The sequence below is a fragment of the Lycium ferocissimum genome, chromosome 10 (genome assembly GCF_029784015.1).
Source record: "Lycium ferocissimum isolate CSIRO_LF1 chromosome 10, AGI_CSIRO_Lferr_CH_V1, whole genome shotgun sequence".
Taxonomy (NCBI): Eukaryota; Viridiplantae; Streptophyta; class Magnoliopsida; order Solanales; family Solanaceae; genus Lycium; species Lycium ferocissimum.
Window position 1 is genome coordinate 5,599,707 of NC_081351.1, and position 10,437 is coordinate 5,610,143.

The 10,437-nt window shown below is 33.8% G+C and overlaps 1 protein-coding gene across 2 annotated transcripts; it reads right to left on the minus strand.

The window, feature by feature from the left end:
* Window positions 1–2,053: 2,053 nt before the first annotated feature.
* On the minus strand, window positions 2,054–9,477 carry LOC132035534 (uncharacterized). 2 transcript variants are annotated; one of them, XM_059425825.1, is made up of 8 exons: window positions 9,214–9,475; window positions 5,213–5,362; window positions 4,696–4,872; window positions 3,716–3,804; window positions 3,530–3,594; window positions 3,150–3,252; window positions 2,306–2,416; window positions 2,054–2,223 (listed from the first exon to the last, which is right to left on the minus strand). In XM_059425825.1, the coding sequence occupies exons 1-8, from the start codon at window positions 9,320–9,322 to the stop codon at window positions 2,098–2,100; spliced, it is 930 nt and encodes a 309-aa protein (XP_059281808.1). In that variant the 5' UTR covers window positions 9,323–9,475; the 3' UTR covers window positions 2,054–2,097. The 2 variants fall into 2 exon arrangements, with proteins under 2 accessions (XP_059281808.1, XP_059281809.1); XM_059425826.1 differs by lacking the exon at window positions 5,213–5,362 and having other exon boundaries at window positions 9,214–9,477.
* Window positions 9,478–10,437: the final 960 nt, after the last annotated feature.

The following is a 10,437-nucleotide window of genomic DNA, read 5'->3' on the forward strand; positions in this document are numbered from 1 at the left end:
CCAAGTGCTTGTTACTGTATCATGTTTTGTCCACTCTCAAGTGCCTTCAAAAGCAAATAACTACAATCTATATATATATAATATAAAGTTAGGCATAGACAAAGTAATGTGGCACCTCTCTACGATCTCCATTCATATTTATCCCTTTTTCTCCTTTTTTTTTTGACTTTTCTCTTTTTATTTTTTTGTTTTTCCTACTAATTTTATGTATCTTTGTAATAACATTAAATGACACAATAATTAATACCCCACTTTTCCCTTTAATTTTTTCAAAACCTCCAAATTTTAATTACCAGGACTTCTTAGTGGACAACAACAGTTTTCATTTTAATTAAGGGATAATCATGCTCTTTCCAATTGCAAGATCAAAAGCCTCAACAGTTTCCCTTTTTCCCATCCTCTTTCATTGTGAATTAACTATCATTGGTCTGTTAAATATATATGTGAAACAGAGAGGAAGGTAACTCTGTGATTGTGAAGGGTTGAAGTTTTATGGATGATCATCACACTTTAAGAAGATTGGTTCCATAGTGTATTTTAAAAAGGTCAGAAATTAGATATTTTGCTTGATATTAATTATTACATCTAACTTTTCTTGCCCTTGTTAGCTAGATTCAAAACGAAAGGAGTTCCTTTTTTAGAGCCTGTTTGGATGAGGCAAAAAAACGAACATGTAACTTTATTTTGTTTTGGATTTATTAGGCGAAAAGTAAGCAATTAATTTTTTTGATTTATTTATCTAAAAACATTAAGAACTTATAAGCCAATCCAAACGGGCTCTTAGTATTTATTTATCTATTAGTTTTACTATTTTTTATTCATTTAATTGAGATGTAATCATTTTTTTGCCTTAGTTTTATTTAACTACTATGAAGCAGCTTAATATTTCATGCTTGCTTGGCGTTTGATTTCATCTTTCTCTGTTACTTTTATTTTATTTTATTTTTACTTCAAATTTTGGCAGATATGAGTTTAAGCATGGAGATTCCGGTAAAAAGATCTTTCTTTTTTCCTTCTATCTGACTATTGTAGTATTTGCTTTGGGCTGAGGGTTTATCGGAACAACCTCTCTACCTTCTCAGTCTATGTACACACTACCCTTCCCAAACTACACTTGTGATATTACACTGAATTTGTTGTTATTGTAGTAGTATTTGCCTTAGAAGTTGAATTCACTTTTCGTATAGTTGACAGTATAGTTAAAATTGTGAGAATTTCTTTAGTGAATTTGGATGAGAGATGAAAGGAAGACACTGAGGTAAGGAATAACAATTAGAAAATAATAATATACGTCACAGAGAAAGGAAAAGAAAAAGGAAAGAGAAAAGATAAGAAGATAGAGAAAAAAAAGGCTATAACAAAGACGAAATGAGAAAGTAAAGAAAATAAATAACACATTGCTGATAGGAGCGTGGCATCCAAACCATCACGATTCAAGTGTGTGATATGACAACCTCTTCTCTTTTTTTTTTTCCCCCGTCTTTCTCCCTTTTTAAACTTTTTCTCTAAATGAAAAAAGAAGAAGCAACTAGCTACAAAATAAGACAAGCTAAATTACTTCTTATACTAGAATTAAATATATCTAAAAATATAGGAGTAATATTTAGCAAAATTCTTCTAAGTTGTATTAAAATAATAAAACATATATTTTTATTTTCTTCCTAAAAACGACTTAAAGTCCTAGCTAGATTAGCAAAAATGTTGAGAAGGAATGGAAGAATATTCATTATCCGCGTCAATAATATGTAAGAAGCATCTACGGATAAATTTTGATTGCCTACTGTTTGAATTTTTGTGATTTGCTAAAGCATCTTCGTGGATGTAAAATTGCAATGGAATTTATTACTGTTTTTATCTTAGGACTGACATCTATCAAACTTTTAATTTTCTTTTCCAAGTCAACAATTCATAAATAGTGGATCATTCCCTCTGTTTTTTGTCAATAGAAACGCAATATACTGACTGGATGATATCATTCCATTAAAAAAAATGAAAGAAGTCATTCTCTTTTTAAATTTTTTCTGTTCTTTTATTTTGTAACCGCGCGAAGCGCGTACCAATTCACTATTATACATCACGTGACAGATAAAAGTAGTCTCACACAGATACATCAACATAGGACGAAACCATCTTGAGGACATAAACAGGATCTCCCACTTTGACAGTCTTTCTCTCCTCTTGTGCAAGGGAATCAACCCACACTAAATTCTGACCAAAGTAAATCTGCATATATCCAATGAAGAAATTAGCAAATAACTGAATATGTCATCAAGTGAATGATGAACACAAGAACTTGTTTGCTTACTCGTCCTTGCTGTTTCTTATTTGTCTTTAAGACTTTATCTGAACGGAACTTCATGAGCGTTTCACTTGGCTCGGGACCTGCTTCTGCGGTTTCTTGATTGATTGTAGGTACCTGAAAGCCGCATGTAAAAAGTCAACAAAGAAAATGAGTGTTTATATTAGGTGATTTAGGATTCCTTTTTCTTTTCAAAAGGCAAGTTTCATATCATTGGAGCTCCATAAGAACCAAGAGTGGCATAACATAAAAACCAGCTATCAATTTGCGGCTCCCTTTTCCTTCAGTCTTCTTTGTTGGTATGTCATTCGAAGAATTTGTCTGCATATCTTTTCTTATTTGCATGCATACTTAATGCTCCCTCCGTCCCAATTTATGTAAATGTGTTTCACTAGACACAGAATTTAAGAACAATCAAGAGACTTTTAAAATTTGTAGTCTAAAACAAGCCATATATATTTGTATGGCTATAAATCATTTCAGTAAGGGTAAAATGAGAAGTTTAAAGTTAAACAGTTACTAAATATAGAAAGACGTCATTCTCCTGCGGACTGACTAAACAGAAAAGAGTGTCACATAAATTGGGATGGAGGAAGTATATTATGCTATGTTGCTGGGACTCTCAGAAGAAGCTGCCGAGTGCGTGTCGGATCCTCCAAAGGCAGTGTATTTTTGGAGGATCCGACACAGGTGCGGCAACATTTTTGAAGAGTCCGAGCAACTTAGATATTATGTGTGTATTTTCATACATTCAGACAAACGCGCTACATGGCATTCCTTGAATCTTCAACAACTGAAAATCCCCAAAATAATGGCAATCATCAAGATTTAGAGAAAGGATAACCTTTACCTTGCAGCGAAAGCATAACTCTGTGCTACCAAATGTATTTTCACCTATTTTGATATCCTTCCATAAATCTTCACAAAATGGATCGGATCCGTCAACGAGGATACTGTGTTCATGTTTCCAACAGTTGAAGGTTATGATTGATGCAAAAACAGAATATCATTTATCTTAACAACCAACAAAACAATAATGATCGTTTATGGTATTTTCAGCAAAAGAGACAGGTTCAACTAAAAGATCCATAGATAAAGATGAAAGAATCAAGCTACTGGATTGACCTCTTTACTACTTCCAAAAATAGAAGTTTCTTTGGTATATATAATCACTATATATAAAGGATTTAATTTCTCCCTCTAAAAGATTGAATAAAAGTGAGAAGATACTTCGGTCTGAAGCGGTTAATTGAAACAGGCTCCTTGAGTTGTTCGTTTAATACATCCAGTGATTTCTGCCAAAGAAAAAGGAAACAGCTTTAGAAAAAGAAAAAGAAAAAAAAAAAAGAAAAAAAAAGATTGAGATAAGATTGCATCTTTAGAAAGGAATGATAAATTAATGCTAACTTGTCTAACCTGGGATATAAGGAGGAAGGGATACGCATCATTAAATTTTATTTTGTACCCAGGAGCAAAATTAGCGTCGGTAGGTCTAGACTCTGATACTGCATGAGCAAAAAAAAAAAAAAAAAGAGTGAAATGACTAAGGCCAGGCGGAGCACGTCCCTATTAGCCAGATGCGCACATCTTTAACTACTTCCTCCATTTCAATTTATGTGTTAATATAAAAAATTGTCATTCTTTTTGGTACAGACTAATAAAGATATAGTGCACATATAAAATGGAACGGATAGTACATACGATTGACTGTTCAAGGACAAGCTTTAAATAAGATACGACTAAAATATGGAGTCAATGACGGTAGAGCAGTCATTGGACAATGGAATAAGTTAAGCTACAAAATTTACCAAATCGGAGACATGAATTGCCATATGCTGAAATGAAAGAATGCACTGTGCAATTTTTGTTACTTATTTGTTTCTGATACTTTTAGCAATCTCGGTTGTCATATTTCGATTCATGTTAGTTGATGGAGAACTAAATCCGCATAATCCAGAGATAAATTAGTATTTCTGAGATTTTTATATTTCTAGACTACATACAGGCTTCCTGAGATATCAACCCCTAAACTGTACGATTCTCTTTGTTGGGATTCCTTTAGTCGGCTTTCTGTTAAACCCCCTTCCCCCTCTATACCCGGGAGGAGGGGAAGTATAGGTAGTTGCAGCCACGTCGAATACAAGTTTTAGAAAAGAAAGCTGCCCAGTGTTTATATTGCTGAAATTATTACATTGATCTTTTGATTTTTAATCGTTCACCCGTTATAAGTCAAATTATCCAACTTACTACAGAAACTGTACATGATGCTAAATTTTAGTGAAGCAGATTGGCTCATTAAAACTACCTAATCTTCATACACGAATTTAGCAATGAAAAGCAGTTGCATGGCCAAGTTGGCAGAGAAAGTTCTTTACAAAGGGGACATAGGAGCATACCTTCATTGAAACGTACGAGACGACTAGGTTTCCCTAGATATTTGGAAAACCAGTTTGATGCTTCATCTCCTTCATCCAAAGCAGAGCCAGACCATTCCCACACTGAGACACCGTTTGCTACTTCAGATGGTTCAACCAGTGGGACTTTCAGCACATCCATACCAGGGGCTCTTATCACTGTCAGAAAAAGGTGGGGTAGATACTAGTGAGCTCACATTTTTTTTTGTGATCATAATTGCCTTATTTTAGAGTTCACATAATGCCTCAATTTGAGGCTCTCGAAAGATATGATGAAGCATAGAAAGTGCAATTTTTTTGTTGGATAAGTGTCAAGAAATGGTGTAACCAGTGGTATTTGGCTTGCTCCTTTTAATGGTATTCACTTTTGAAGGGAAGAAATGATATTTTCTAGTAACTAACTATTTCTCCAATGTGGCAGTAAATTTCCTCATAATCACACAGAGAAAAGAGAAAATGGAAGAGCAAAACAAGGATCATAAAATATATTCTCACTAACCTAAAAATGAGCTTGGATTTGGTTCCCAGCCCTCTGCTAATGCTTCATTAGGCAGTTCAACCTCGACTAGAGCAAGCGACGGCTCTACTCTTTGAGTACATGCTCTGCCTTTTGAGTTTACAACTACCCACTGCCGATCCCATCGAAATCCTGAGTACAAGCACAAGAATTGATTGCTGGGTTCAAGAGTCAAAGTGATTAACTTAACTAAGAAATTTGTATGAAATTTTTGCGTACCAATGGGTTATAATACCTCACTAAGATTTTATGCTAAAATTCATTTTTTGTGAAATTTGTAATAATACAGGCATGCTACCATACATATGCAGTAACTCATTACATACCAGGCTATAGCATCTACCATTTTGCATCATATACTAATGGAAAATGTTATAATACAAAACAATGAAGTTTCTACATGATAATACTTTTATTATTCTTCTATTGCTAACTACAGGCCAGGACAATAGTTTAACTAAATGGCCAATCAATTAAAGATTATTAGGCATTGGTGATTCTTTTTTTGTTTGATAAGGACTAGGCATTGGTGATTCTTTTTTTTTTTTTTTTTTTTGATAAGGACTAGGCATTGGTGATTCTTTTTTTTTTTTCTTTTTTTTTTGACAAGGACTAGGCATTGGTGATTCTGTTTTTTTTTTTTTTTTTGGTGATAAGGAAGCCGAATTGAGAATTCAAACCTTGATCTGAACTTAATTTTAAATGAATGATTTACAGAAAATTGCGGAAGCCTCAGTTAGGGACCTGCAAGTAGTTTGCAACCCTCTTTTTTGTCCAAAGTTTACACTTCCCCATATCTTCATTTTTTTTTTAAAAAAAAAAAAAAAAAACATTTCAATGGTAATAGCTGACAGGGGTATCATAGTATGGCTTTGTCTTCTACAATTTACATACCCATATCTGGTTGGAAGAAAACTGAACTACAATATGAGAATATCTTAAGTGGAGCCAGATATTGTATTCATTCTATTAGTGTGTAAATCACAGTTTCCGATTGGCTTCAAATTAACCTAGGCAGAGGATCAATATCCTCAGTATCAAGCACAAAAAGAGGGCAGCTAAAATGTCCAGCAATTTCACATGGAAGAAAAGGCTGACATGCATAGAAAATATGCCATTTCAGCATGCCCAAAAAGCTTATAGCATTAGTTCTATTAGCAACAACCATACATAGAAGATTCTGCAAATTGAAATTTCCGGAGAGCAAAATGGCTATTTTGCAGCCAAATGCCTCATTTAACCCTTTTTATCCTTTCTAATTGAGGTCCGGTTCCTCTTGTTCATACTTAGCACCAAGAAAGTGTGAGTTACATACAAAGTGTTCCTTATTAGCTATGTATGTACTGAGCTATTAAAAACAATTTCTAAATCATTTACAATATTCAGCCTAATGCCTATACCAAAAAGACGAGAAATGAAGGCAGTCATACTTTAGCTCATGCAAAGATCTCCTATATCCTTCAAAATATAGATTGATCCTTCTCTCCATAATACTTATGATGCATAAAGGGATGGTATTCCTAGTTTTCCATTCATCTCTCTAGATTCTACTTCTCTACTGACTGCAAAAAGATTGCCTCAAGGTCTTAGGCATTACCCATTTGACTTCAGCGACATTCAAAAATAAATAGATGATCCACATAAAGCATCTCTAATGATGTGAACCCCCTTCTCAAGTGTAAAGCAGGCTTAATGTTCCACAATCCACCCTAAACATGCAACTCTAGGAAGGGAATCATTTGCCATTGCCAATTTTTACTGTTGCATCTGCAAAGTTTGTTGCAACTTAGCAGTGTTGTCTAACCTGATTTAACTGTCTAGCAACATCTACTATTCTTTGACCATCTAAAGGAATCAGCCACTTGCGTTGACGATTAAAATGTTAGGTTACACTCTTTTAGCCCATTTTAGCGCAACACTTCCATTATTAGTTATGACACTCCCATAACTGTATCAATCATCATACTTTGAGCAGGTGAAAGGGGTTATACTAATTTGGGCTGATTTTGACAGAACCAGCGATATTTAGAGTTAAGTAATATTAAGTCATCATCTTTGCCGAGGGTTCAAGTTGGTGAGTGTTTATGCTCTCGATAAGCATCCTATCAGCAACTTTAGTGCGGCAAAAGCTGAAATCAGAGGGCTGGTTCTACCAGAAAGCAGCCACTTAATTGGTTAGAAATCAGCTCTTCTAATTACTATAATAATCCCTCCATAACATTTTACGTGAAACACTTTTCTTTTTAAGGAGCCGTTTCGCCATGAGAATTATTCACTACTTTTTGGAATATTTTTTCACTTTATTTCAAAATAGTGATAGGTTTTAAAATTTTCAAATCCTGCTTCCAGTTGGATTCCAAATTTGAAAAAGTGCTCCAAAACTGTTTTTCAGCCGTATCTTCGTAAATTTCAAATAAAGTGATAGCTTGTCTCTTTTGCAAAAAGCATAACAAAACACAACTGCAACTTCATAAATTCCAAATAAAGTAAAAATTACAATGGCCAAACACCTACTTAATATTCTCTTGATATACTTATGAATTGTTGGACCCACTTGGGGTGTGTTCGGAATGAAGGAAAATGTTTTCCAATTTTTCTCATGTTCATTTGGTAAAAAATTTTGATAATATTTTCGTTAAGAAAACAAGTTCCTTGAAAATGAGGAAAAAAACTTCCCTAATGAAATTAGAGAAAACAAGTCCCACAAATGTCATTCCACCCCCCCAACCACAACCGAACCCAACCCCACCGAACCCAACCCCAACGACCCACCCCACCAAACTCCAACCACTCCCACCACCCCACGCACCACTCCACCCCCACCCACCACCAACAACTCCTCCACCACCCAACCGTCCCCCCCCCCCCCAACCCCCTCCAATTTTTTTAAAAGAAAAGTTTTTAAATTTTTTTTTAAATTTTCTACAACACCCAACCCCCTGGGACCCCACCTGCACCACCCTCAAAAAAATTTAATTTCTTATTTTAAATTTTTTTTTTTTTTGGTTTTGTACGCCACCCATCCCCTCCCCCCCCCCCCGGCCCCCTCCCCCCAACACCCCACCACCCCTCCAAAAAAAAAAAATTTTGTTGAAAAATGTTTTCTTTTTCTGTTTTCTACACCAAATACTCCCACCCCACCCCCCCCCCACCCTCCATGCAACCCTACCCCATCCCGAATTTTCTACTTCATATATTTTATTATTATTATTATACTTTTATAAAAAAAAAATTATAAAAATGGAAAATTTGTGTGGCTAAATTTGGTGTGGGGTGGGTGGTGGGGGAGGGTTGTGGTTTGGGTGGGACAAGGCGGCGGGTGGGGGTAAGAATATTTTTTTTCAATTTTAAAAAAAATATAATTTGCTATATGGTAATTTAGATATATTTGCTAAATGAAAACAAAGTAAAACAAAACATTTAAAAAGTAAAATAAAAGAAAACAGGCATATCGTATAAGAGAACAATTTACGTGGCAAACATCAAACCAATTGATACATGATATATTTTGCAGATAGACTAAATAAAACATATGAACTAGAAAATTGGTAGGGGGTGGGGTGGTGGTGTGGGGTAGAGGCAGGTGAAGATAAAGTGCGTTTGGAGGTGCTGGTTGGGTAGGGGTGAGATTGATGGGTGGTGGAGGGTGGATGGTGGGATGGGTTGATGGGGGGGCTAGAGTGGGTATTTTTTTAAAAATGTTTTCTACTATCAACCGAACTTGAGAAAATAAGTAAAATATTCTCTCATTTTTCAGGAAAATATTTTTCATGGAAAACATTTTTCACCATACCGAACACATCCTTGATACAATGGAAAAACATGTGAAATCTTAGCTGCTACTCATTTAAAAGGATAATTTTATTACTTTGCATATATTTGAATAATTTGTATGTCCAAAGTCTTGTTTAATTTAATTTCCTAAACTTTGCATCAAATCAAACAATTTCACATAATATGGAACTGAGGAATGTAATTCATACCAGTAGAAGAAAGGGGTGCTTCAGAAACTGAAATGCCACGGCATGATTTCACTGGGTATATGAAAATTGATTTAACTTGTGCAGCTGCTACTTCTTTACCATCTGCCATACCGACAAAGAAAGGAAAATGAACTTTCTCACTTAGGTACTTTCAGTTGTTCAAGAAAATGTGAATGAAAAAGCTTGATCAACTTATCATTTTCAGCTTATCCGGTTCCTTGTCGCCTCCTTTGGCTTCATTCGTTTTGTCTTACCTAAGGTTTTATTGTAATAATTTTACTAGGAGTTTAAATAATAAAATTCAATATTTATGAGCAAATAATATCAACAAATATTGAAGTTTGAAACCCTGTCAACCTTAATAGAAATTTAATGGTGCAATATTAAAAATAATTATCTATTTTTATTTGGGGTGTACGTAATTATTAATTATTGGTTGGTTCAGTTTTTAAACACCAAACCAAACCAAATTCGTTTTTTAAAATTTATACACCATAAATATTAAAAATTCGGGTTTTTCTCAGTTTTCTCGGGTTGTTCGGGTTGTTTGGTTTTCTCGGGTTTTTCAGGGTTATTTTCGGAATAGTATTGATACAAAACATATAAATTTTCCTTCAAATATTTCTTTAGTCCTAGTAAGATACAATTATATAATTAAGGTGTTTCTTAAGAAAATAACACAAAATGTGAGAAGAGTGATGACATTGTATTAAAATATTCAACAAAAGCTAATATAATCGGTTAAAATAAATATTGCTAATTAACAAGCCATAAAAGAAAATGACCATAATCTAAAAATACTAAGTCATGCTAAAATAAGTATTACTTACATGACAAAGAAAAAAAACTTAAGTTATGTATTTTTACAAAAAACTTAAGTTATGTATTTTTACTCTGTAAATCAATTATGCAAAGCTAAAGAATAGATATCCAACATTATTGTCATTCCTAGTGGTAAATTGAATTTCTTTTGTTAGGATTAGTGTTGAGTTGGTTTTGGTTTGGACTTTATTTGAGTTACTAACATTCATAGGATATAAAAATATGACGTTGTAAAATTAAGTTCAGAGTTGAATAATATGATAATAGATAAAAAAATTACGAAAAATTTTAAGAAATATTTATAAATTACTTTACAAATAAATATTTTTATGTATAAAATATTTTAAAAATTGAATACATGTAATGTTGGGTTGGTTTGGTTCGGTTTGACTTTTTTTAGTT

Bases quoted from the DNA above. Each gene is read 5' to 3' on its own strand.
- LOC132035534 (XM_059425825.1), bottom strand. From the start codon at position 9,322: ATGGCAGATGGTAAAGAAGTAGCAGCTGCACAAGTTAAATCAATTTTC. The intron at 3,805-4,695 runs GTATGCTCCTAT...TTGCTCATGCAG, and splicing joins TCTCGTACGTTTCAATGAAG to TATCAGAGTCTAGACCTACC. The intron at 3,595-3,715 runs GTTAGACAAGTT...TTTCTTTGGCAG, and splicing joins CCTTCCTCCTTATATCCCAG to AAATCACTGGATGTATTAAA.